The sequence below is a fragment of the Zonotrichia leucophrys genome, unplaced genomic scaffold (genome assembly GCF_028769735.1).
Source record: "Zonotrichia leucophrys gambelii isolate GWCS_2022_RI unplaced genomic scaffold, RI_Zleu_2.0 Scaffold_36_1286893, whole genome shotgun sequence".
In the NCBI taxonomy this organism is placed as follows: Eukaryota; Metazoa; Chordata; class Aves; order Passeriformes; family Passerellidae; genus Zonotrichia; species Zonotrichia leucophrys.
In genome coordinates, this window is record NW_026992241.1 from 703,841 (window position 1) to 731,820 (window position 27,980).

Consider the following 27,980-nt stretch of genomic DNA (forward strand, 5'->3'; position numbering starts at 1 on the left):
ATGCGGTCGGGATTCTGTTGGAGCACTTCCCAAGATTCAGACCTGTGTCACCATGGACTAAACCTCTGGATATTAAACCCTCCAGCAGAATCCTCTCCTTTTATTCTCTTCACCTTCGCCTGAAGTCTTCTTCCTGAGATAAACGGAGTTCCTACCAAGCCTGGACTTGTTTAGTGCCCAGCTAAAACCATCAGCAAGCTAAAGGTGTCTCTGGGGTGATACACCACAGATGCCGCCTTCGGCCTAGCAGCGAGGGTCAGACTGGCCCAGGCACAATCTAACTGGTAATATTGGGATTCATATTCCAATATTTGGTGTCCCTGGGTGGGCAGAAGCATAGACCGCTCCAGAAAAGGTATCTACACTAACATGAACATATTTCTGCCGTCCAAAAGCCTGTATGTGTGTCACATCTGTTTGCCACAGTTCACAACTGTTCAGTCCCCTTGGGTTTGCTCCCGTACTCACTGTAGGGAGTGCATGTTGTTGGCAATTTGGGCATGTGGCCACAATAGCTTTGGCCTGTTCTCGAGTGATGTTAAACTGACGAACCAGGCCAGGTGCATTTTGGTGGAAAAGCTGGTGGCTGATTTTTGCCTGTTCAAAAACATTTGGGAGAGTGGCCATCACTGCCGGTGCAGCAAGAGCATCTGCCCTTCTGTTGCCTTCAGCGATAAACCCTGGCAAGTCAGTGTGTGACCTGACATGCATCACATAAAATGGTTGCTCTCGGTGAGTGACTAACTTTACCAGTTTTGAGAGCAATTCAAAAAGTGCGATGTTAGATACATCTGGCAGTATTGTTTGATCTGCCCTGGATACTACTCCTGCCACGTATGCAGAGTCTGTAATCAGATTAAATGGTTCTGGGAACTTTTCAAAAGCCCTAACAACCGCAGCCAATTCAGCAACCTGAGGTGAACCTTCCACCTCAGCAACGTCCGTCTCCCACTGCTGGGTTTGAGGATCTTTCCAAGTCATAACGGACTTGTGGGACCTCCCGGACACATCTGTAAAGACAGTCAGAGCCCTTTTTAAAGGTCTCCTACTTAAAGCACTTCTCAATTTTAAAGTAAATTGAACATCTTGTTCGAACAATTTGTGAGCGGGCCGCGCTACCGAAAATTGTCCTGAGTAGGAATCCAGAGCAAACTGCAACACTTCATTTTCTTGAAACAATTGTTCCAGTATTTTCATAGTATTTTGATCTGATTTTAACTCAACTGGAATGTGAATGCACTTAAAATCACATCCTGCTAACTCCCTGATCCGGGTCCTTGCTTTCCGGATCAGTTCCGCTACCAGCTCCTGAGGCTTTGTCAGTCTCTTGGACCTTTTGTGACTGAGGAAAACCCATTCTATGATCAAGAGAGAGTCCCTCTGGTCCCGGTCCTTTTTTGGTGTGTCCTTTGCCTTAGGTGTTTGTTTTTCCTCCCACTGGAAAATAATTCCATGGAGGTGTGGCAACTTACCTAGGATGATAAATTTGAATGGCAGGTCAGGCCGGCATCGGTGGGCCTGTCTTGTGGACATTGCAATCTGAACCTTTTCTAGAGCTTTCCGTGCCTCTGGGGTAATAGACCTAGGAGCACCTAGGTCCTCTCCCCCTTTCAATAAATTGAAGAGAGGGGCAAGGTCTTGGTTAGTCAGAACGAGCCACGGTCTTACCCAATTTAAAGACCCACACAACTTGTGGACATCCGCAAGGGTCTTGATCCTTGGATTGATTTCTAGTTTTTGAGGAACAATGGTCCTATTTCCAATTTCTAAGCCCAAATACTTCCAAGATGGCATCTTTTGAATTTTCTTTTCCTGGAGCTCAAACCCTGCAACAATCAATGCATCAATCATTAGGTCAAGCGCGTGTGTGAGTAAATCATCATTGGGGGCACACACAAGGATATCATCCATATAATGATAGATGATGGCCTTCTCTGCGGCTGCACGTACTGGGGAAAGCAGGGGAGAGACATACCACTGGCAGATAGCTGGCGATACTTTAAGGCCCTGAGGAAGAACGGTCCAATGGTACCCTTTCATGGGGGATTCCATGTTGGTGGAAGGGACGGAGAATTCAAAATGCGGTGCATCATCAGGGTGCAAAGGGATTTGGAAAAAACAATCTTTAATATCAATAACAGCTAATTTCCAATCTTGGGGAAGCATTGTTGGGGATGGCATACCAGGTTGGGGAGAACCCATATCTTCAATTATATTATTAATTTGTCGGAGGTTGTGAAGAAGTCGCCATCTCTTTTTGTCAGCTTTTTCAATGACAAACACAGGAGAGTTCCATGGGGACAGGGTCTCCACATAGGGGTCCTACTTCAATGTTTACCAAGGGCTCTTCTAGATGTTGCATCAGGTCCCCTAAAGTGTAAAGCCCCCGACCCCCTTAATCGTCACCTCTAAGGATCCTCCCTAAATAATCTTGTTCCCTGGCTATTGCCTCATCGAGGCTGAGCTTTCTACAAAACCCCCTGACGTGTCCTGCCTCTCCACAGTAATAGCAATATCGTTCTCTCAAAGGGACTTGAGGTCTCTCCATCTCTCTTGCACCTGACAATACCGGCCTATCCTTGTCTCCTCCTGGTGGTGGACCTCCCCACTCTGCGCTTTCTCTAGCTACTGCAACCATGATCCTAGCCTTGGCCTTTGCTTTTTCTTCTTCCCTTCTTAAAAACACCTTCAATGCTTCTCTTAAAAACTGACTGATATCCTTCTCTTGCCAGTCTTCAATCTTTTCCAGTTTCCTCTGTATATCAGGCCAAGATTTGGTATCAAATTGGACTTTTAGTAGCACTTGACCTTCTGTTGTGTCTGAGTCTATTCTGGAGTATAATTGGAAGTTCCGCTTTAGGCGGTTAAGCCAGGCAGCAGGAGCTTCATCCTTCTCTTGTGCACCCTCAAATGCCAATTGGATATTAGTTCCTTTGGGAACTGACTCTTTGATCCCCCGTATTATCAAAGATCTATATTCCATCATGGCCTTCCTCCCCTCCTCCTGGTTAGGGTTCCAGCTGGGATCCGTTAGTGGTAATTTCTGCTCACCTGATGGCACCTGGGGTGCCGGACAGTTATCTTTCTCCCAAATTCTTATGCTAGCTGCTCTAATCATCTGGACCTCTTCTGGGGAAAATAATATACTCAGGATGGAATTCATCTCCCCCCAAGTGTAGATATTTGGACTTAAGAATTGATCCACTTGGTTAGCTATGCCTACTGGGTCTTCAGCTGAATGCCCCAACTCTTTCTTGAACCCTCTCACCTCAGAAGCAGTTAGGGGAGCATTTACAAAGCCAACACCTCCCACTACTCCTCCCATAGGAACTTCTCTGAGGGGAAAGAGTCTCTCTTCCTTGGAGGTCTTGGATCTGGTACTACAGTACGGCCCATCTTCAGATACCAAACTACTAGTTTGAGGAATATGTGGGTTACCCTGAACTTTCTGCAGATTAGCAGGTGTATTTGGTGATAGCTGTTTACCAGGCAAGGAGGTATTTGTGTCCCAACTATGAGGAGGTAAAGGGACAGCAATAGGAGGGGGAGAAGAGCCTGAGTGGATATTAAGTGGAACTGGAGAAGGGGTGGAGAATGCACCAGGTGTAGTAGGCACTTGTGGTGATGCAGTAGGAACTGGAGGAGCCAAAGGGGGTGGTGAGGGAGTGGTTACTGGGGGAGATACTGGGTTTATCATAAGGAAAGCCAGAGAGGTAGGAGGAAGACTTCGAGCAGGTGGTAATGAGATGGCAGCTGGGGGAAGAACCGGACCTGCGATTTGAGGTGCTTGAGGAAGAGGATTATAAGGTGGAGGGGCAGAAGGAGGCAAATAATCCAGGGGATCCCATCTTTTACTAGTCCTATCATCCCCTCCTTCATTCACCTCTTTCTTCTTCTGTACCTTACAAATTCGCACCCCTCCATCCCCAATAGCGTTCTTTAACCAGCAAGATACATACAATAATTGCTCAGGATTGGTATCTCCTCGAGCTGTCAGATAATGACTCAGTTGTTGGCACATGCACTTGTCCCTTGTCCCACCCCAAGGCCATCCTCCTTGCACCTCCAATTCCGGCCAGACTTCTACACAGTAGTGGATCATCTTCACTTTATTTAATCCCTCCATGGCCTCTATAGAATCCCATTTCTCTAACAGTTCCCCTAAGGGGCTATTGGGAGGTATATTCCTCAGTCTCTTGCCTGTCTTTTTACTATTACACCCTCCCATTTGTCAGGTCTCAACAGAAAAATCCCAAAGGTGCCTCTACTGACAGGTAATTTCAAGAAACATCTTGTTTGAGGAGCTTCATCCTCCTCCACTGAACTTCAAATTTCTGCCTGATGCTCAGGACTTTATACTGAAACAACTGCCTGATCTCTTGATTGCCTGACTTTCCTAACGTCAGATCTTATATCTATCAGGTCTTGAAAATACGAAACCCTGGCGTAAGAATCTGGTTCGTGCCTGACTCCCCTCTGTCAGGAAAAACAACTGCCTGATTTTTAGTTTGCCTAACCTTCCAATATTTAGGCCTCACCATATCAGGACTTAAAAACAAACCGCAGCTTCCTTCGCTGGGATTTGTGCCTCACCCCTTTGTCAGGACTTAAATTGCCTGCAGGGCTTGTGAGCTTCCCTGAATTCTTCTCAGGACTTAGAATCTGCCTGACGTCCCTCTGTCAGGACTTTTGGGGGTGTGTACCACTCATACAACTATTGCCTCCTCACGCCCGGAGGGGAGGGGCTCTCTTTCCCCCTTAGGCGACGACTCACTCACTCTAATTCCACACGCTTCCCTCTGTTCCCGGCTGACTTCCTCGCGGAAGTCCCAAAACGCGGTACTTAGGGGTCCACTCTCACTGCCGGCCTTCGTCTCACTCACACACACACTCGCTCGTCTCCCACTCCCGCCATTGGATTTCTCACCAGTCCGGTGCTCCGGTGCTCCTCAGCGTCGCTGGTACGAGCCGACCTCTCTGGTCCTGATAGCCAGCTGTCCTTGACGTCCAAGATGGCCAGTCTTGATGTCCTCTCTCGGCGTGGCTATCCCGGACGAGCGCCCCAGCTGAAATAAACAGGGCAGGAGACTTTTTCTCCTTTTAATGCCTTTATTAAAAGTGATCAGATCAAGATTGGTCAGCTCGACGGGTCTGCAGTCTCCGTCATCTCTCCCAGGGTGACGAGGAGGAAGAGGATATGCACAGCTTTGTCCACTAGGGGCAGAGCTTGGGGTCCAGTCCTCGTGGGAGCCTTTTGGGCATGGTGACCCAGATGTTGATGACCACCCATTTCTTCTCCGGGTCCCGGCCTCGGGACGACTCCCGCACTCAGGTTGAGAGACCACAAAGGTGTTCAGCATCTCTGCAGGCTCAGCACTCCGTTCCTCACGTTTAGACATTACTCCAATTTCTCAACTCTATACTGGCTCGTTGTTTTGGGGTTCCTTTCAGTGTGTTTGGAATAGCAGCTTCCCATGGCATGCTGGTCTCAAAGTTAGTTTGCATGCACCCCCTCCCACGTCTCAGTCCCTTCTCTTCCCCATCTGGGGAGGAGAGCCATTAACTCAGCCCCAGCCTGAGCTTTTACCGATACAAAAACAACTATTAATGACAACGACTCGTAATTACCATAACAAACAAGCAGCACCCCAGCAGCAACAGTGGTCTGATTAGTTTTTGGAACCTTTTTCTCCCAAAAAAAATTGGCAGATTTTTGTTTATAACAAAAACTACTACAGAAGACCGAATAGAGAAAATATTATGGTGCCAAGAGCAAAGGATTTTTCCCGCCATGTGCTCATCCACACAATGGAGGTTTCGCCTTTTAACCCTTTAGCCCCTCCCAAAGTTCTGTCCATCGATTCCTTCTTCGCTGTCCAGTGGTGGAGTTTGCTTCCTTAAATCTTGATTGGAGGTCAGATGTTGCCATAGTAACCAGCCGACCTTCCCAAATGTCCCAAACCCAGGCCACTTCCTGATAACAATGCAAGGGAGGGGGGTAAAGCATAAGTCTTTAAAACTTGCCTTAACATATATACATGATATTTGCCTTTTAATTGTGAGGGTCAACCATCGCATTACTCATCTATGACAATAACGTCCCCGTTCAGTGGCTGATTTCACAAGCAAAGGCTCGCCCACGGCAGAAGAAGCAGAACAGGGCTGGGTTGTGGCGGCAGTGGCAGCAGTGAATTCTCCTCCCTCCGCCTCCTCCCCCCAGGGAGCAGCAATCAATCACCTGACTCCGAGAGAGCTAGAAGCTGCACCCAACCCCTTCCCTCAGCCCAAATTTCACTATATCTCTGCCCTTTCTAGGACAATGCCCCCTTAGCTATGATAGTAAAGCCAGCTGCACTCCTCCCCCTTCTCTGTGGTTACTTCTTTTGTTTCTCTTAAGTACCGGCCGTTATTTTTTCTTAGCAACAAAATGGGACAATATTCCCTAAGAGAAATAAAAGGAAAAATCCTAAACCTCAACAACATACTAATTCCAAATCCTATCAATTGTACTGGAATGAGAAAAAAAACTTTACTCGATTTTGACCTTTGTCCTGCACAGACCACATGCTATCTCATTCAAAGGCAGACACGGCAGTGTGTGGTATTGGGTGAAAGCTGAATTGCATAGGCCTTGGCTTCTACCAGTAAAATTAAAGAAGGAATTTACAGTCTTTGAACATATAGATATTAACACTCCTTCGTTACTGGTAAAAACTGACAGAACTACTCATTCCTTTACTGGCATAAAAATAATGAAGTATAATAACTGAAACAATGTCAGCATGTAAGTTTACCTAATATTTAATTGCTAGTTTAAGTACAGCTCTTCTTTTAAGTATTATACCAGTTTAACAACTCTAACTTCTGTTATTTTGAAGGCCAAGTTATCCTGTACTTGGAGTTGCTTGATCTTTACAAGACGTAAAATGCATTTTTCGGTCTAAACTGATACTACCAACTTGTAGACTCTCATTGTAATAAGTAACAATACATTTGTTCATTAATAGCTAGATAATTTAAATTATAAAACAATAGCTAAATAGCTCTTGTTTAGCAGGATACCTATGCGGCTACGTATGGGAAAACTTTTAAGGAATTGCTTGGGTTACAAACCCCCCCCCCTTGTAACCAGATACAGCTACATCTGGTAACAATTACTAACCTCGCTAGAATTGCTTGGTTGGCAAAATTTCACCCCATAGATATAGGAGACTTTCTGAAACACATATGGTAACAATTATTAACCTTGCAAGAATGCTTAGCTTGTAGAATTTAGACTTATAGATATGCCTTATAAGGAAAGCGGAAAAAAGAGGAAGACTTGGGGCCTTCATCCCACGACCACCAGAAGGCAGAAAAAAGACCCCCTAGCAACCGAAGGAGCAAGCGCAGAAGACGGACCACGTCATCCAGGAATCCGGAGAAAAAGGACAATAAAAAGCTAACTTTAAAGGGGGAAAGGCTCGCCTAAGAGGAGCGGGGACTCCTGGCCGCCCAGCGCTGAATCTTGCTTATTCTTGCTTGCATAATAATAAAGATAATTGTACGATTCTTAAATTTGGTCGATTCGTTTATCACACTCATTAAGGAAGAAAATTTGGTGAACTGGTCTTCTTAAATTATAAATAAAGAATAATATATGATGGAACAATGAAATGCTAAATATTTTAGTGAGGGACTGCAAACTTAAAAATTCAAAGTAAAAAAGTTACTGCAATGCATAATTGGTGTTAAAAATAAAAAATCTGCCAAATTTTTGGGGGGGAAAAAGAGTTGCAAAACCAGTTAAAGCAGTTGCTGCTAAAGTAAAGTTCTACCTGTGGGTGGAGGGGACATGGGGGGAGCATCAGAGATGATGCAAAACAGCCTTGAGACCAGCATGCCATGAGAAGGAACCCCACCAAACTTACCGAAAAGACCCCAAAAACAACGAGCCAACACAGAATTAAGAGTTCAGAGTGATATCTGGATGTGAGGAACAAAGTACCCAGCCTGCAGAGATGCTGAAAACCCTTGTTGCCCCTCGACCTAAGCAAGAAGACTTCAGCTGAGGCCAAGACCCTGGATGGCAAACCCGAAAGCTGTGAAACACGGGGTTACGCCCACTGCTTTCCTGAGGACAGGACCCCCAGCTCTGCCCTTTAGTGGACAAAGCTGCACATTTCTCTTCTTCCAAGTCACCCTGGGAGAGACGACAGAGACTGCAGATCCGTCGAGCTTCCCAACCTTGAGCTGATCACTTTTAAAAAAGGCATTAAAAGGAGAAAAAGTCTCCTGTCCCGTTTATTTCAACTGCTAATTTCCATATGGATCGTTTTCTACTAATGGGGAGGAAACTATCGCAATTCTGTATAATCCTTTTCTGAAATATTTTATTAAAATGACTTTAATATCACAACTGTTCTCAGTGAGGATTTGATTTCAGTCTGGCCTAAAAGTCCTTTTTTTTATCCCCTTCTCAAATTTTAATCTAGAGGGGAAAGAAAATCAGAAGACCATTGAAACAGATTTCTTGTGTGTATGGGTGAAAAATCAGCTTGCAAAGGGACCTTGTAAAAACTCCATGAAAATCGAAGGTCTCTCATTTGACTTAGGTGGGCTTTGGTTCAAGCCCTAAATCCTGGTATTGTGTAAAATAAGTCTTTTTAACATAGATGAAACAGGATTATTCAGAAACTGAGGAAATAGCAGGAGTAAAGATTACAGTAGTTTAGCTTAGTTATTTTGTTTTGGAAATGCAGCATAATCGAAAGTGTGAAGATGTTCTAATCTGCTGTTAGTTAAATTAAAAGCTCTGCAGCATTATGTTGGGATGTGTAGGCTATGAAGCCTTTTGTTTTAACCTATACAGTATTTTCTTTTAGCATTGTTTCAATTGTAGCTGTAGTATGGAGGCTCACAGAAAAAGCAATACGAATACACCAGTGGAATTAGGACAAACACTGTATCTGTATAATGTTATTTAAACTGCTTGAGACTTTTCCTATGAAACCAGCTTTGTTTATCAAAATATGTAATAATAAGCACATTATGAAAATTATTATTTTCCTGTGTTGGTTCAAATACCCAATGAGATTAATGGAGCTCATAATTTGATGGACAGTACTTTTCTTCTTCTTGCAGTCACCCCAAGCAGGCACAAAAGAAAAGACTCTATGTTGTTGGCTTTGTACCTCAGGCCCAATATCTTTAAGTGCCAAAATTGAAATAAAGGGCTATACCCCAGGTATGCGATCCTGTAATCAATTCTGTGTGATTTTCCTTCCTTTTTAAAGCTGGAGTCTGTACTACTGTTTTTACATAAATGTGTCCTGGGTTGACTATATGATGCTTTTATCCCAAATCGTCTCATTCTGTTTATGTTGAATAATAATAAGTTTTGTACCTTTAAGAGTGTTACAGAGAGTGAAGGGGGAGAGAGAAGAAGCGCGCAGTTTGTTTTCAGACACTGCACTCACTCCTCCACATTCCTGCTCCTGACTGTGTTGTCTGCGGACAGACAGCGAGACAGAGAGCTCTTCTTTTGCTTTTTAGTTAGTGTTAGCTAGCTGAGGCAAAGAAGTTCCCTGGACTGTTTTTTTCCCTTTTCTTTGGACCTCTTAGAACTGCTCTAGACTGAACACCCAGGAAAGCACCGGCAGCTGCAGCTGTGGCCCACTGGGCCGGCCCTGGCCTGCGACAATTCCAGCACTGAGAGACTGATCAGAGACTGAGTGAGCTGCTGCTTGAACCCGGAGTTTTCTCAGTTTGTCATCTCTTTTAAAGTGGCAAGGGGTCTCATTGTTTTGATACTGTTTTAGTCTTATTGTTTAATAAACAGGGGTTTTTTTTCCACCTTTCTCCAAGGAAGTATTTTTCTTTCCTCCCGGACCAGTTGAGGAGAGGGGCCGATTAGATCTGCTTTTCCCACCGGAGCTCCTTTGAGAAGATTCTTCCCCAAATTTGCTCTAAACCTGAACAAATACAAAATGAAACATTAAGGATATTTGTACCACATCAGTCTGCATTTAGCAATCTTCTCTGCATACCCTGTTAACTAAGAGAAAGCAACTTGTATCTCTAGATGGTTCAATGACCTCATCTGTTAGACTGGCATGTTTTGGGTGTTAGACTGGTTTTAGGTTTTTTTTTTTTTTTTTTTTTTTGAATGTGTTGTTTTCGTTTTCCTTTTAAAACAGCTTATGGGGATCTTGTTTCTATTAGCATCAGTGGATGTGGTTTTTTTCAGGTAGAGCAGTGATAGCAGCATTGTTATAACAGCATAAAGAATGTGAAAGTTTGCTTAAACTGCCTTGTAAATGTAAAGAGAAATTGATATTCTGGTGTGTTTTGTCGAGGTTTTTTTTTTTTTTTTTTTCCTTTTTGTTTCAGGTGAATCAATTCAGATCTTTGCTGAGATTGAGAATTACTCTTCCCGTATAGTAGTGCCAAGTCAAACGCAGGCATTCTATGCCAAAGGGAAAATGAAGGAAGTCAGACAGCTTGTTGCCAACCTCCGTGGGGAATCCTTGTCATCTGGCAAAACAGAAACCTGGAATGGCAAACAGTTGAAAATTCCGCCTGTTTCCCCTTCAATCCTTGACTGTAGTACAATTCATGTGGAGTATTCACTGATGGTATGTTGGGCAGTCTGTTTCACTCGTGAGAATGAGTTGCTTCCAACATGCCATACAAATTTCTAGCACAGCATTTTGTGATGATTAGTGTTATAAATTATCAAATCGTGAGCCAAAATTGAAATAAACAGGGCCAGGAGACTTCTTCTCCTTTTTAATGCCTTTATTAAAAGTGATCAGCTCAGGATTGGGCGGCTTGGCAGGGCTGCAGTCCCCGTCGCATCTCCCAGGGCGACTCAGAGGAGGAGGACATGTGCAGCTCTGTCCACCAGGGGCAGAGCTGGGGACTCCGGTCCTCGTGGGAGCCTTTAGGGCGTGGTGTCCCCTTCAGATCTTACTTTCTCAGCGTGGTCCCCCTCAGTCTCGGCGCTGGGGACGACTCCCATGGTCAGGGCGAGAGGGACTCCGTATCTCTGCAGGCTCAGCACTTGGCTCCTCACGTCGGGACATCACTTTAGTCTCTCAACTCTTAGGTGGCTCGTTGTTTTTAGGGTTTTCTCGTTGCATTTTGGAGTCGGGGTCCCAAAAGCATGCTGGTCTTGGAGTCACTTTGCATAACCCCCCCCACCCTCTCAGGTGTCTTCACTATGGTAGGAAACTTAGCCTCGGGGAAGGGCCATCACCCCACCCCAGCCAGGGCCTTTACTAATACAAAAGGGGCGATAAGCGGCAATGACCCGTGATTACAATAACAAAGCACGCAGAACCCTGGCAGGAACAGAGATCTGGCTGCCTTTTTGTAACTTTTTTCTCACAAAAAAAAATATTAACCGAATTTTTGTTCATAACAAAAATTATCAAAGATTTATTAATTTGTCTGTGAGACCGAAATTCGGTCTTCGAAACCACCACAGCCAAAGAGACAGCGTCGAGCCCTGGATCGGCACCAGGTGAACACGGATCTGACCTCCCGAATGTCAGAGTTCCCCTGGTTCACACTCGCAGCTTCATGCAGTGAAATTTTATACAATTTATTCTGTCTGAGGCAAAGATGACCAAATTTCCTTTGTGTCTCTTCACATGCATTGCTGTTGCTTTCCATGTACAGAGGTGGACAAAAGCCTCATCCAGGTATGCCATTGGTGTCAATCGGCTTTGGAGGAGCCATGTATTCAGATGTATCAGGGTGGCACAACTGACTGTCTTGATATATGCAATCGGCAAGGCGATAATCACTTTCGAGTGGCTCCCCCGACAACTAGGGAAACCAGAAACCAACGATCATGGCCCTGGAAGCTTCTATTCTTATGTTAAGGCATCGATTGTTATCTTAACGTGCATCCGGGAACTAGTTGAATCTAAATAAGACAGCTGCTCCTGGCCGGAGTAGTCAAAAGACACGGTTTGGGTTTCACAATATTTTTATACCATACATTAATAGCATGAATTATCCCTACTATATTTTACAATTAGTTATGAAAGAAATACATGTTCTGGTATTAGTGTCATGACAGGAGGTCTGGTAAGTAAATTTAGTTTAAATCATGCAAGTTCTCAAAGCAGTTGTCTGTCAACTAAGCGAGCATTTAATGAGTACACTGCATTTCCATGTGAGGGCTCATGTTAAGACTCTTCTTAACTTGAAGAGCTCATGTCTGCATAGGGGCATGGACCCTAAAAGGGGCTGTGAAAAATGCGTATTTTCTGATTGGCTTTTTGCAAATATTTAAACGACTATTACATGTGTTATTTTAGAAAGTTATGCTGTATTAATTTTCTTAAGTAGTGTGTTAAATATAGTTTTAGGTTATAACATAATGTTAAAATAGAAACTATGCTATGACAGATACTTTTTTTTAAGAGAGGACTCACAGCAATACAGCAGCTACAGGACACCTAAATCTTTCAGAGAAAAAGAATTTATTGCTCCCTTATCAGAAGAAACTAACTTCTTCCTGCCTTGCTCAACGCTGAAGACTCCATTAGGATTAAGAGGAAGAAATTGACACTGACCAGACAGAATTCTTTGTTTGAATGGAATTTATGCATCATGTGTGAGGTGTATTATTGATATATTTACCAATATAGCAGGACGAGACGTGCCTTAGCTTGTCTGACCCTTGCTGCTGAACCAAATAGCGGCAACTGTGGTGTTTCACCCCAGAGACACTTTTGGCTAGTTTTGTGGTGTGGCTGGGCATGTGGAGACAAGTCCAGGAATGCTGGAGCTCTGGTGGTGGTGGGATGGAGCTTCCTCACAAAGAGGGTCCACTCCTCGGGTTTTCCTCTGATGGAGAATCTTTAAGGCAATGGTGAAGGAAAGGAGTTGGTTCTGATGGAGGGTTTTAATGCAGAGCTTTTATTCTGGCCCCCAGGCCTCTGAATCCAGCAACAGCTCCAACAGAACTCCCCGAGCCATGTGGTTGCCTGCCCTTTTAACCCGGGGGAGAGGGGGAGGGAAGGGGTAGGAAGCCCAGTGTGGTCGTTTGACCGGAAATAAGATTTCTGGGAAGCTGTGGTCACTACCACCAAACCACCAATGGACGCTCAGATTTTAAGATTGGCACTTGGTACGACCACTGAAAATTACATCCGCCTCTGAGAAAACACAGGGGTTAAAAACCAGAGCTGCCCACCTGGGAGGCCTCTCGGGTTCCTGTGGTGAAAGAGGTCAGAGCTCTCCCCTGCCCAGCTCTCTGCTGCTGGGTGGGGGAGGGGAAAGCCGCGTGGCCTGGGGGAGGTAGGCCTGATCCTGAGGGGCCCTGGGGTGGAGGAATGGAAGGAATGGAGGAGCATGAGAGGTATTCTACCCACCCCCCCCCCTCCCCTCCCCTCGGGAGATGGAGAGAGAGAAGGCAGTCTGTGCTTGTTACCTTGAAATTCCATAAACATGAGCCTGCAGCAGGGCCGCAGGGCTGCGGAGAAGGACTGGGGGGGGGGGGGGGGGGGGACGACTGCCGCAAGGTGTCCAGCCGAGTGTAAGGGCTTTTAACCCTTTTGTGGATAATGAAAACTTAGCAGAGCATTAACCGTCCCCTGGAGAAGATATGAATTTAGAGGATGAAGAAGGAACTGAGTGAAGGAGAGGAAGGTCTGAGCAAGAGAGAGAGAAGGAAGAACCCCAGGGGGTGGAAAGGGTGATGGAGTAGCATTGTTGCTGGACGCTTTTTGTATAGCTATGGACTGTTTCTGTGCCATGCAGAGACTATATTCGAGGGGGAGCCTGGGCCTCAGAACCAGGAGGAGTGCAGTGTGGATACCCCTCGGCCCCAGGGGGTGCTAAAAATATGGGGGGGACAGATGTCCCGAAAGGAGAGACTGTGCCTTTTGGAGTGGGACGATGCATCCTTGAAAGACAACCCTCTAGACAGCTTGGTTCCAAGTTCGGTGGTGAGAGCACTGAACATGGAAAGGAAGAAGACACCATGGCTACAAGAAGGACTCCTCCCTTTTGGATGAACTGAGAATTGGGTATTTTAAAGGGTGGTGCCAGACTAAGAGTTCGTGATTTTGGAAGATGTATGGTATTGTGTTGTGGTGTGTTGCAATATCCTGTTTTACCTTCTCCCTTCCCCCTCGCCCCTCGCTGAGTGTGCCCTGTCAATCAGGCTAACATACCAGCAAGGCGTCGTGTGATAGGTGTCCCTAGTCCCTTGAGACCCTGCCCCTTTGTTGGAAAAGAAATGAAATTTAGCAAAATGTTTTATTATAGTTTAGTTATGAGTTTTGTGTGAATTGGTTTGTAAAAATAATTTTGTAGCCGTTGATATTATGTGATTGAGTTTTGTGTAACCCTGGCAAGTAGCTTTAGAAACCTAATAAACATTAAGCCAGGGTAGGAGAGTAAGAAGACTAACCGGTTTGGGGATAGCATACAATAGGACAGGTAGAAGATTTATGATTTTGCTCGTGAACTAGGGAATGTATTGCAAGGGTCCGTAGTTTGGCGAAGGGCCACTGTTTCTTGGAGACTTTGTTATGAATTGCTTGTGTATAAAAGGAAAACACCCATGTGTGAATTTTGGGGTTCTGTTTTTGGGGACGCTAGTCCGCAGGCCCCCGGGCCCTTCAATAAAGCGCCGCACAAAACTTATCCGAGTTTTGTGTCCTTTATCATTCGGGCAACACCTTCACCTGGTTGGTGGCTCACCTGTCCCCTCCCCTTCCCCTGTCCTGAGCTTAAAATGTTAATGAGACCATGCGGCCTCATTCTGTTAGCAGCAGTGGCCCAGTGCAGACATCTCTGTACCAATGGAATAAACATCTGGCAACCTTCTAGCAGAATCCACTCCCTTTCTCTCCACCATCGCCAGAAGCTCTCCCCTGAGGAAAACGGAGTCCTGACAGCCTGGACTTGAGCCTGTGCCCCGCTGCACTCTCCTCTCAGCCAAGGTATCTCTGGTGTAAAACGCCGCAGTGCTGCCTTTGGCCCAGCAGCGAGGGTCAGAACTGGCCCAAGCACCATCTAACTGGTTATATTGGGATTCCTATTCCAATATATTGGCGTCCCTGTGGGTGGGCAAAGTGACTCTGCAGCCCTAGAACGGACTCGCAGTTCCTCAGAGAAGTTTCAGCCAGCCGTGCATCCAGCTGGAAGGGCTTTGGTTGCATTGCCCTCAGCTAGAGACTTTGGGAATACTCCCAGAAAAAGTTTCGTGGACTGTTCGGCGCCTTCTGGAAAGCCCAGCTTCATTGTGGTGAGCAGATTTTCCAGAGGAAGAAAAGGGGAGCCTCTCTTGCACCCAGAGAGAGGTCCTTTTCCGGTGGAGACCTGCCTGCCTAGACCCAGCCTACAGCTTCCATTTCACGTGAGTATCTCTGCTTTCGGTAGAGCAGAAGCTCAAAAACAGACTCTGCCGCGAGTTCTGTTCCTTTTTGCCTTTGCATTTTTGGCTGCGCAGCCCCACAGACGAGAATTCATAGCGTTCTAGTTTTAGCTTTTCTGCCGCGTGTTTTACTGTCTTTTAAAATTCGCGCCGGAGCGGGGTCGCTCGCTGCCCTTCCCCCCCCCGGCTCAGCAGCGTGCTCGGACACGTGTTAGGAGACTCTCTTTCTCTTTCTCTTTGCGGGGGAGGGGGGGGCTCTCTTTCCACGTGGCCGGGGGACCTGCGGGGTCGGGAGTGCTCTGCACACGCGGCGGCAGGGCGTCCCAGTTTCGGCTGCCAAGTGGAGTGGCTGCTCCCTCTGCTCCGCGGGGGAGCTGCATTCCACGGCGGGGGAGGCTTTGTTTCTGCCTCGGCTCAGCAGGGCGTGCCCTGCTGCTGCTGCCCGGGAATTTTAAAAGCAGTATATACAGCTGCATTGTGAAGCTTTTGTCTGCTCGTTATCGCTTTCTATCTGTGTTTTTTTCAGAAATTGGTAGCTGATTTTAGCTTTGTTTTTGGTCAGGCGGGATTAAGTACTTTGCTTTTTACATCTAACATGGGTTCCAAACTTAGCATTGTACAAAGGGGAGTGTATTATAATATTGTTAGCATTTTAATCAAGAGTAATGTGAAATTCTCTAAAGGAAAATTGAAACAGTTTATAAGATGGCTTTTTCTGCAGTTCCCAAACATTTCCCCTGAAGAAATCCACAATATTCAATTCTGGGATAAAGTTGGGAATGAATTGATAACCTTAGGACAATCTGGCAAATCACCCTCAGCTAAATTTGTGTTCTGGAGTTTACAAATTCGAACAGCATTGCTCAAACAAAAGGAAATGGAGAAAAAGCCAAATGTAAAGCCATGTACCTCTGCTCTCCCTGTTCCTCCCTCTCCTAGCCCTAAAACCCCTAAACCTCTTTCCTCAAAACTTGGTATTTTAAAGAGAGCACACTCATTGGGAAGTCGGGTCCCAGAGTGTGCAAGAATACCTGAGTTGTTTTGTTCACAAAGCCCTGGCCAGGCTGCATGGCTTTCCCAACTCCCTGTGTCCCCTCCTCTAAAACCCAGAGCACGTGTTAGCTTTCCGGAGAGCAGTGATGTCCAAAATGGCCCTCAGTCCCTAGGGGGTCCGCAAGATGGTGGATGCCACGTGGCATCTTCCCAAACCTGGTCTTCTTCTTCCCAAAATCCTCTTAAGCATCCCAAAATTCCTGCCCCATCCCCCTCTCCTCCTGTTCCTCGTGACACCTTCCCCCCTCCCCCCGCCTTTCCTGCAGTACCCTCAGCTCCGCCCCTCTACTCCTCCCAGGGGGCGTCTGCTGACGTGATGTCACCAGGTGACCCCGCCCCCTGCCAGCCCCTTGACCCCGCCCCTTGTTCCCACGGTTTCCCCGCCCCTTGCAGGCTCCCTGTCCCCGCCCCCTCCCCGGGTTCCCACGGTGGGGACACACCCACTGCCTGTCCCCAAACCTTTAGCTGTGACCCCAATGCTTCTGATTCAAGAGATACAGAGCAGGGAACAGCAGACCCAATGCACAGTGCCATGTTGTCACTGGCTCCTGTTACGTTTCAGCCTGCAGCTCAGGGAGGAGCAGCCCCTACTGCCAATTGGAGCTCCTTTGGACGACAATTGATTAAAGAGATCTGTAAATCTCATAAAGAATATGGTCCACACAGTCCATATTTCCGTGGCCTTTTAAATTCTGAATTAAGTAGGACTGTTGTGGTTCCACACGATTTAAAACAGCGTTTTTCATGTCTCATGACATCCACGGAATTCAAATTATGGGAATCAGCATTGAAACAACTGCTAAAAGATGCTCTCCCAAGCTTACAGGCTGATCCAAACACAGCAAAAGACAACAATGGTAACCCTATCACCATGGAGCACCTCTGTGGTGAGGGTCAATGGTCTTCTCCCTCAGTCCAAGCTGCTGCAATTCCTGCAGAAACACTCGAGAAAGTAAAAGAAGCAGCTGAAAAAGCATTCTTTTCCCCCCAACCTGAGGGGCCTTTTGAGCCCTATAGCAAAATCAAACAACTACCATCAGAGCCTTTTTTGAAATTTGTAGAAAGGCTAACTAGAGCCATTGAAATACAGGTGAAAAAGGAAAATGCTAGGGAAGCAATTTTAGAGGAAATAGCGTTTACAAATGCAAATGAACAGTGTCGAGCGGCAATCCTGAGCCTTCCTATGGAACCTTCCCCTACATTAAAAGATATGCTTCTAGTCTGTAACAGGAAAGTGCCTCTGATGAGTGTGGCTGAAGACACCAGACCAAGGCTGCTGCCAAGACCACTTCAGCGTGTCGCTGTTGCAAGCCCTGCACCTTCTCCCTCAGCACAGCAGTACCCTGGGCAGCAGCGGAGACCAGCAATGGTTGAGCCCACTAAACCATGCCTGCTTTGTAATAAGCTAGGACACTGGAGTAACCAATGCCCCCTGAAAAAGGAATTTGATGAATTTAAAAATAGCAGGGGAGGAGAACTGCAAGCCCTCCCTGGGGGTCAACAACAAAAAAACTGAAAGTAAGGCGCCAGCCTGCCAGGCGTGCAGACATAAAAAGAGCAGGCCAAGAGAATAAGGGTAGCAAAATAAATCAAGCGCGCGATAATATTAACATTTGTGTAAGTGAAGCAGGTGCTTCAAAGACCAAGTCTGCTAGTCCACTGTTGAAAGTGAAACAAAATAACCTTTGTTATGATTTAAGTGATCCTGTATTAACCACATCTTCTGTCAATTAGCCTTACAAGTTCAGCTGAAAGAGTCACTCCACCTGAAGGACACTGACTGGCATTTTGTCTCTGTAAATCCTGAACAGAAGGGTACTTGGAACCAAATTCGTTGTAAGTACATCATCACTGGGGACAAAAACACACCACAAGAGATCGAAATTGCTCCGGGAATGACAACATCAGATCCCAAGCAATTTGTTCTCAGCCTGCACTGTTTCCACCCACCCCTGTTTCTTCCCAAGGGACAAATTGTTGCTCAAGCTATCCCTGTGCCATCTTTACCTGAAAATGTCGAAAAACAAGGGCCCACAGTCGCCCGGGTCCAAGTTATGGGGACAGATAAACCCAAATTGTGGTGCAATGTCAGTGGGGGTGGGGAGTCTAAACGCATTGAGATGCTTGTAGACACAGGTGCAGACTGCACAGTGATTCCAGTACAAGACTGGGCAGCACACTGGCCTTTACAAAATGTTGCTGGTCACCTTCGAGGTGTAGGAGGTCTGCAATTGGCAAAACAATCCAAATGCATTATTCAATTCGAGGGTCCAAACGGACAGTTGGCAAATATCCGTCCATTTGTGTTAGATTATTCAGAACCTTTGTTAGGGAGAGATTTAATGGCCCAGTGGGGTGTCACAATTAATATTCCAGACTCTCCACAGCATTTTTGTGCAGCAGTCATTGAACAACAGCGCCCCACCCAAAAACTTAAGTAGAAAACAGACGAACCAGTTGATGTGAAACAGTGGCCACTCAGTAAACAAAAAATAAAGGTGCTTGAGGAACTAGTACAAGAGCAACTAAGAAAGGGCCACATTGTGGAGACCATGTCCCCATGGAACTCTCCAGTGTTTGTCATCCAAAAGGCTGACAAAAAGAGGTGGCGACTCCTCTGTGACCTCCGACAAATTAATAATGTAATAGAAGATATGGGTTCTTCCCAACCTGGTATGCCATCCCCAACAATGCTTCCCCAAGATTGGAAATTAGCTGTTATTGATATTAAAGATTGTTTCTTCCAAATCCCATTGCACCCTGATGATGCACCGCGTTTGGCATTCTCTGTCCCTTCTATCAATTCAGAAGCTCCTATGAAAAGGTACCATTGGACCGTTCTTCCATAGGGATTAAAGGTATCTCCAGCTATCTGCCAGCGGTATGTCTCTTCCCTGCTTTCCCCAGTGCGTGCAGCCGCAGAGAAGGCCATCATCTATCATTATATGGATGATATCCTTGTGTGTGCCCCCAATGATGATTTACTAACACATGCGCTTGACCTAACGATCGATGCATTGATTGTTGCAGGGTTCGAGCTCCAGGAAAAGAAAATTCAAAAGATGCCACCTTGGAAGTATTTGGGCTTAGAAATTGGAAATAAGACCATTGTTCCTCAAAAACTAGAAATCAATCCAAGGATCAAGACCCTTGCGGATGTCCACAAGTTGTGTGAGTCTTTGAATTGGGTAAGACCATGGCTTGGTCTGACTAATGAAGACCTTGTCCCTCTTTTCAATTTATTGAAAGGGGGAGAGGACCCAGGTGCTCCTAGGTCTATTACCCCAGAGGCACGGAAAGCTCTAGAAAAGGTTAAGATTGCAATGTCCACAAGACAGGCCCACCGATGCCGGCCTGACCTGCCATTCAAATTTATCATCCTAGGTAAGTTGCCACACCTCCATGGAATTATTTTCCAGTGGGAGGAAAAACAAACACCTAAGGCAAAGGACACACCAAAAAAGGACCGGGACCAGAGGGACTCTCTCTTGATCATAGAATGGGTTTTCCTCAGTCACAAAAGGTCCAAGAGACTGACAAAGCCTCAGGAGCTGGTAGCGGAACTGATCCGGAAAGCAAGGACCCGGATCAGGGAGTTAGCAGGATGTGATTTTAAGTGCATTCACATTCCAGTTGAGTTAAAATCAGATCAAAATACTATGAAAATACTGGAACAATTGTTTCAAGAAAATGAAGTGTTGCAGTTTGCTCTGGATTCCTACTCAGGACAATTTTGGGTAGCACGGCCCCCTCGCAAATTGTTTGAACAAGATGTTCAATTTACTTTAAAATTAAGAACTGCTCTAAGTAGGAGACCTTTAAAAAGGGCTCTAACTGTCTTTACAGATGCATCCGGGAGGTCACACAAGTCCGTTATGACTTGGAAGGATCCTCAAACCCAGCAGTGGGAGACGGACGTTGCTGAGGTGGAAGGTTCACCTCAGGTTGCTGAATTGGCTGGGGTTGTTAGGGCTTTTGAAAGGTTCTCAGAACCATTTAATCTGATTACAGACTCTGCATACGTGGCAGGAGTAGTATCCAGGGCAGATCAAGCAATACTGCAAGATGTATCTAACATCGCACTTTTTGAATTGCTTTCCAAACTGGTAAAGTTAGTCACTCACCGAGAGCAACCCTTTTATGTGATGCATGTCAGGTCACACACTGACTTTCCAGGGTTTATCGCTGAAGGCAACAGAAGGGCAGATGCTCTTGCTGCACCTGCAGTGATGGCCACTCTCCCAAATGTTTTTGAACAGGCAAAAATCAGCCACCAGCTTTTCCACCAAAATGCACCTGGCCTGGTTCGCCAGTTTAACATCACTCGAGAACAGGCCAAAGCGATTGTGGCCACGTGCCCAAATTGCCAACAACATGCACTCCCTACAGTGAGTACGGGAGCAAACCCAAGGGGACTGAACAGTTGTGAACTGTGGCAAACAGATGTAACACACATACAGGCTTTTGGACGGCAGAAATATGTTCATGTTAGTGTAGATACCTTTTCTGGAGCGGTCTATGCTTCTGCCCACACAGGAGAATCATCTATTGATGCTATTAAGCACCTCTTACAGGCTTTTTCTTTCATGGGCATCCCCAAGGAGCTGAAAACTGATAATGGGCCTGCTTATAAATCCAAGGGATTCGGGAGCTTCCTGCAGCAATGGGGAGTAGAGCGCAAAACTGGCATCCCCTACTCCCCTACAGATCAAGCCATTGTAGAAAGAACTCACCGTGATATTAAAAGGGTCCTGTACCAGCAACAACAGGTTCTGAAGGTAGAACCTCCCCACATCCGGTTATCCAGGGCACTATTCACAATCAATTTTCTGAATTGTTCTTTTGACAGCCTGAACCCACCCATCCTACGCCACTTTGGGGGGAGCAGTCACAAGTTGATAAAAGAAAAACCTCCGGTTTTAGTAAAAGACCCTGAGACTTGGAAAATAGTGGGACCTTACAAATTGGTTACTTGGGGACGTGGATACGCCTGTGTGTCCACCCCCTCTGGTTTAAGGTGGGTTCCTTCCAAATGGGTAAAGCCCTATGTTCCCAAAGTCTCAGAGAAATCTGCAGAAGCACCCCAGGTTGCTCACGCTGCCTGGAGAAGGAAACGCCGCACACGTTCTCTGGAGGAAATTCCATTTAAGCCTCCTATCTGGAATAGTTTGTAATATATGTCTGTCTCAAGTTCCTTGTACCAGTTTAGATCCCACTGTTCGTGTGAAGCCTCGAGATGCCATGAGACCGAGCCTGCTTCTCGTCCTACTCGTGATCATCCCACCTGCGATCTCCTACCGCAGCCCAAACCACATATGGACTGCCTTGACAAAGGCTCTCAGACATCAACAGAGAAACTGACAACAGGCTGAATGGACTGTTCAAAGGCTGGGGACTCTCGGGCTGGTTGGGATCTACTCTGAAAACTGTAATTTTAGTGCTGTTTATTTTAGTTGTAGTTATTGTAGTTTTTAGCATTGTTTTTAGAGTAATCAGACGCATGGTTCTCAAGTTAATCTCAAGCTCATCTCCCCCTCCTGAGGTCTACCATTTGGAAGCCCTCAGTGCTCCAGTGGATGACCTGGAAGCCTCAGTAGAATCATTCTGCACCATAAACACAGTCCTCTTCTTTTTAAACAAAACTAGGGGGAGATGTTGTGGTGTGTTGCAATATCCTGTTTTACCTTCTCCCTTCCCCCTCGCCCCTCGCTGAGTGTGCCCTGTCAATCAGGCTAACATACCAGCAAGGCGTCGTGTGATAGGTGTCCCTAGTCCCTTGAGACCCTGCCCCTTCACCTGGTTGGTGGCTCACCTGTCCCCTCCCCTTCCCCTGTCCTGAGCTTAAAATGTTAATGAGACCATGCGGCCTCATTCTGTTAGCAGCAGTGGCCCAGTGCAGACATCTCTGTACCAATGGAATAAACATCTGGCAACCTTCTAGCAGAATCCACTCCCTTTCTCTCCACCATCGCCAGAAGCTCTCCCCTGAGGAAAACGGAGTCCTGACAGCCTGGACTTGAGCCTGTGCCCCGCTGCACTCTCCTCTCGGCCAAGGTATCTCTGGGGTAAAACGCCGCAGTGCTGCCTTTGGCCCAGCAGCGAAGCTCAGAACTGGCCCAGGCACCATCTAACTGGTTATATTGGGATTCATATTCCAATAGTATTGGGAATTTGGTGGGAGGAGGAGGAGAATGCTGTTGTAAGGTTTTCATTTTCCTTGTGTGTTTTTCTTTCACTTGTAGTCTAGTTAATGAACTTTTTCTTTTTTTTTAAACAAGAGCCTGCGGTTCTTATTACTGGTTACATCACATCTCACAGTAGATACCAGGGAGGAGGTATTGTCATGGGGGCACTGGCATTGTGCCAGGCTCAAACCATGACACCATGACACCCACCAACCAGGCACAGGAGAGGAGGTCTTAGGGGACAAAGGCCACCTGGATGGCCCAATTCCCCCCCCCCCCCCCCCCCCCCCGGGGGTAGACGGCATCCTTTGAATCTGCCAATCACTCAACGCCCTTCTGGAATTCCAGGATTGACAGACAGTTCTCGGCAGGGGTCAGGGTGAGGAAAGGAATGATGACTGACAAACCTGAGAGGTAACCTTCAGGGGAGGGACTCGGGTTTCTGAGATAAACCCTGAAATCACAATGCAACAGTGTATGAATATGCAGCAGGCTATTGTTTTTAAGGGTTAATCCTCTGTTAATGTGTGTCCTTTCTCGGGCTTTTTTTGCCCAGAAAAAGGTACCCAGATGTCTGTAACTCTTTGTTTTTATTGTCTTGTGTTGTCCTAATCCAAATTGTCCAAATTTTTATTATTCTAATTATTTTACTATTTTTATAACCATTTTATTACTTTTACACTTTTAAAACTTTGAAAACAAGTGATTGGAGTTTTTCACAGGGGCTATTAGAAACAAGCTCCTCATGAAAAATTTCATAGAAAGATAACTTAGACTAATACTTATGAAATGCTGATAAACCCCCACATTTTAATCATATACTTGTTTCATTTTTCTTCAGGTATATGTTGATATTCCAGGAGCTGTGGATTTGTTCCTTAACTTACCACTGGTCATTGGTACCATTCCTCTACATCCATGTGGTAGCAGAACATCAAGCGTAAGCAGCCAGGGTAGCATGAGCATGAACTGGCTTGGTCTGACTCTGCCTGAAAGACTAGAAGGTAGCATGATAATACAAATCCCAATCAATTTGCTGCTCTCTTGATTTTTGTCTGCTTTATTCATTGTAGTCTTGTTAACAGAGTCAAATTACATGCTTTTATAATAAAGCCCACAGGAGATCTATTGTGGATGTTTTCTTGCCACCTGCTTGTTCTGTGTAGAGCAAGAGATTTTTTTTTCCCCTCCCTGCCTTTCTGTCCCTAGGACAGGCAGTGAAATCTAGCTTCTTTGGAAAGCGGCAGAAAAAAAAGCACAGGATACCATTGTATCTGTGCATAACTTCATTGCTTCCACTTCCAGTATCCCAATTGCATTCTTGGTTATAAGGCATTGCAACCCATAATAACAGTTTCTGGGCTTTCTCATCAGCCTTAGTAGCCAAGGCTTTGTGAAAAGATAATATTCTTTTCTATGGGAGATTTCTCATGGCCAAAGAAAGAATTATGTATTTCCTTCCTTCTCTTTTTGCACATCTAATATCTTGCTTTTTTTAAGTACAAATCCCAGACCTGGAGCCTTCTGGAGTACAGAGAACTGCAGTGTTCTGTCATTTCTACTTGTACAGAGAATAAATTATCTTTGGTCTGATTTAAATTTTAATGGGATAATTCAGCCACAATAAACAGTGGTCAGTCTGTCTTTGAACATAAACTTAATATCAGAATAGAACAAAATAGTCTCCCTTTTTTGTTTAACAATTTTAAAGTCATTGTTTATCTGCTGGTGAATCTTTCAGTGGTTGAAGTCTAATATTTATCATGTGTATTTTGTCATGCATAAGAACTTGTTGTTTGAACTGTATGTACCTTCTCCCTCCAGCACCTCCTAACTATGCAGAAGTGGTCAGAGGAAAACAGACAGTCTGGCCTTGCTCCTGTAGCTGCTTTTGATGATTTAGAGAGCACTGCAAGGACCATTATTTGCATACATCCAGGAGTTTCGTTTTCTGCCTCCTCCCCTATATTCAGAAGTAGGTATATCTGTCAGACTATGATGATTTATATATTGTTTGTGGCTGATTTTTTTTTTGTCTGATGGAATAAGTTTACAAACCTGTTTCTCCTTCCTAAAATTTTAAGAAACCATTAAAATTATGAACATGGAATAAGCTGGTTTTGAGGAGGATTTTTGTTTGTTTGCAAGATGCAGATGAATTGCATCATGAGTTTTCCATGCCTGTTTTACAGCATGTGTTACCCTTTTTATAATTTTTTCCTTTTTTTTTTTTTTACGTGAACTCTGCAACCTTAAATGTAAAAGGTGCTCCATGAGGTGCCTTGACTTCTCCATCATGCTATGTCCTGGAGCTGCCAACAGGGGGAGGTAATTCTTCTTGGCAGCACTCTTCCCTAGTCTAATACTTTCTGGAAATTTTCAAAGTGGTGTTTGCCATTTTAGAAACATAATTTTTAAAAATTTGTGTATTACAAATTAAGTTTCAACTCTTTCACCTCTGCCGCTTCCTAACATTTTATAGCAACCACTAATCTGTGTTGCCTGCATGTGTGTTTAAATTCTGTGAACGTAGGCCTTTCAGAAGTCTCACATAGAAAAGTGATGTATTGGTATTAATTTATGACTTAAGTTTTCTGAAGTACACACTTCAACACTTTTGTCCTTCACAGAATTAAAAATGCAGCCACCGAATAACCATGAATGAGATGCAAATTTCAAAGCTTTTTGTGTTGTTTATTTTTTTTCTTTTTCAAGAAAAATAAATGTTGTGGGACAAATGAAAAAAAAAAGTGTCCTCTGGCCATATTTGGTCTGAATTGATCCACTTTAGGAAAATAGCATTATGTAACATGACATCCCCCCGGCTTGAAATGCAAAACCAAAGGGCTACATGACGCTAACTGATTCAATGTCTAGAAGATGCAATGTACGTGTAAACTATTCTTACATCTATTGTTTGAGACCTAAGTTAGCAGGCTTGTACCCTTTAATTCTCCTGTTGAGAGGAAGAAGACGTAAAGTTTAGAGCACATGAACTTTTTGAAACATCCCATAGGATATTTGAGTATTAACTACTTTAATTTAAAAGTAGTATGATTTTTGTATTGATACATTTCTGCTATTTCAAGAAAAACTTCTTTGCTTCTCTCAAGTAAATATTTCTTGAATTATGTTTCCAGTGGTATGTGTCAAGTAATCTTTTTTGTATATATCAGATAATTCAAAAGACTTCTGTGTGAGTAAAGGAGAAAGAATTTTTTTATAGCAGTTATTCATGCTTATCCTTAAATTGCCATCAACCTGTAGTTTAAAGTCTTCCACTGGATCTAATATTTCTATTACTGTTTATCCAAAGTTTTGTGTAACTAGAAGTTTTTCAGTTATTTCAATAACACCTGGACTGGAAATGTCACATATTATAATTGTCTTAAACTTGTGAATTTTGATTTTTATTCCTAACAATTGATGCTGAAATGCACTGAGTTGTCATGGCTTTTATTTTTGGGGTTTTTTGGGGGTTTTTTTGTTCTGGGGTTATTTGGTGAATTGTTTGGTTGGGGTTTTTTGTTGTTTATTTTTTCTTGTTGTTGTTTTGGGGTTTTTTCTTTTTCTTTTGGTTAGATTGATCCAAACCCAGATCAGCCCACAGATGAGATACCGTCTTGCCCCTCTCGTTGAAGGTATCCATAAAAACTGACTTCACTTGGGTTTTGAATCACACCTTCTGTGTTGAAGATCAAGGTATCATAGTGGAGACTTGCTTTTAAAGGAAATGATATTGCTCTTGCCCGTATGGTGAATAAATGAAAAGCACCTGTGATCATGCTTTTGACACCTACAGCACATCATAGGACTGCTCCACATGCTTGAAAACTTGGGTCCCCTTCCATTAAACAGTAGCACATACTAGGAGCAGCCTTATTAGCATGCAGTCAGGTGTTTCAAAACACTCAAACCATGTTGTAATGTTGTAAGAGAGGAATGGCTGCTTTCTATGATTCTATGAAAATTTGCACATGCTTATTACTTATGTTATACAGTTAAGTGTCACTACAACTTATTCTCATTTGTGATGGACTGTTGTTACCAATCCCTCCCCAGTTGTTTGTGATCTGCACAACAAGGAACAAATGACAGCTTTACCAAAAAAAAAAAAAAAAAAAAAAGACATGAAGGCTGACAAATTGACAAAACTGACAAATACCCTGACTTTTAATTTGATGTAGCCTGGACTTTGCCTGCATATGCACATGCTCAGAATTGTCCTTGTAGGCTGATCATGTATCACCTCTTCAGCTTGGATCCTATTGTGGATTTATTTACAAGCATTACATGCCTTCAAAGTCAATCCTTGATGTATGTTTTGCAGCCAAATGTAATAGACAAGCAACAGATAGGTGGGAGAAGAGAGATCAGAAGGAAACTAATGAGACGTAATCAAGATTGTATACCTTCTTGATTTCTTAAAATAATTTGTTGCCTTTGTGCTTTTATTGCAAAGCAATGTTTTGTTACAGACTGCCTAAAGGTCACTAAATCTCAGGTGAATTAATCACTTGCCAAACTGTTAGAACGCTATTTGTTTCATGTTGCACTGTTATTTATATTTGTGTTTTGGTTTTGTTCTTTGAGGGGGATTTTGAACAGGGACATGCACAAAACTTACAAAGTAAAAGCAGCATCAGCAGACACTAGCAAAGTGTGAAAAGAAAGTGCGAAAAGGGGATAATCAAATGCTGTCCAGGGTTCACGGGCAGCAATAATGTTAACTATTAGGGATGGGAAGGAGAAGGTTTGTTGGTTGGTTTGTGTTTGATTTTATTTAAATAATATGTAGTTCCCTAATAATCAAAAATGATATATAAAATGAGTCTCCAGTAGAAAGCGCATTTCAGACTGCAAGAAAAAATTGAACTATGGCAACTAAGCAGCAGCTCAGTTTGCCCATTTGGTATTATCTTCAGGGTTTATGATACTCTGTCACAGAATCATAGAACACCAGATTGGAAGGGAGCTCAAGGATTCTCTGGTCCAACCTTTCTTGGCAAAAGCATGGTCTAGACAAGATGCCCTAGTACACCTAAAAAGTGTCCAGTGTTGGGGAATCTGCCACTTCCCTGGGGAGATTATTCCAATGGCTAATTGTTCTTATTGGGAAAAATTGTTCTCTCGTGTCCAATTGGAATCTCCCGAGGAGTAACTTGTACCTATTGCCCCTTGTCTTTTCCATGTGACTCCTTGTAAAATGGAAGTCTCCATCTTCTTTGTAGCCACCTTTTAAATACTGGAACATGGTGATAACATCTCCCCTTAGCCTTCTTTTCTCAAGGCTGAATTAACTCAGTTCTCTCAGCCTTTCTTCACATGGCACCTTCCCAGTCCTTGAATCATCTTTGTGG

General features: G+C 44.5%; 1 protein-coding gene across 1 annotated transcript; it reads left to right on the plus strand.

Moving 5' to 3' along the window:
• On the plus strand, positions 1-26,259 carry LOC135460379 (arrestin domain-containing protein 3-like). Its single transcript, XM_064737175.1, has 8 exons — positions 1-5; positions 6,560-6,707; positions 9,124-9,226; positions 10,372-10,616; positions 23,462-23,624; positions 24,445-24,485; positions 24,524-24,595; positions 26,203-26,259. The coding sequence occupies exons 1-8, from the start codon at positions 1-3 to the stop codon at positions 26,257-26,259; spliced, it is 834 nt and encodes a 277-aa protein (XP_064593245.1).
• The last annotated feature ends 1,721 nt before the right edge of the window (positions 26,260-27,980 follow it).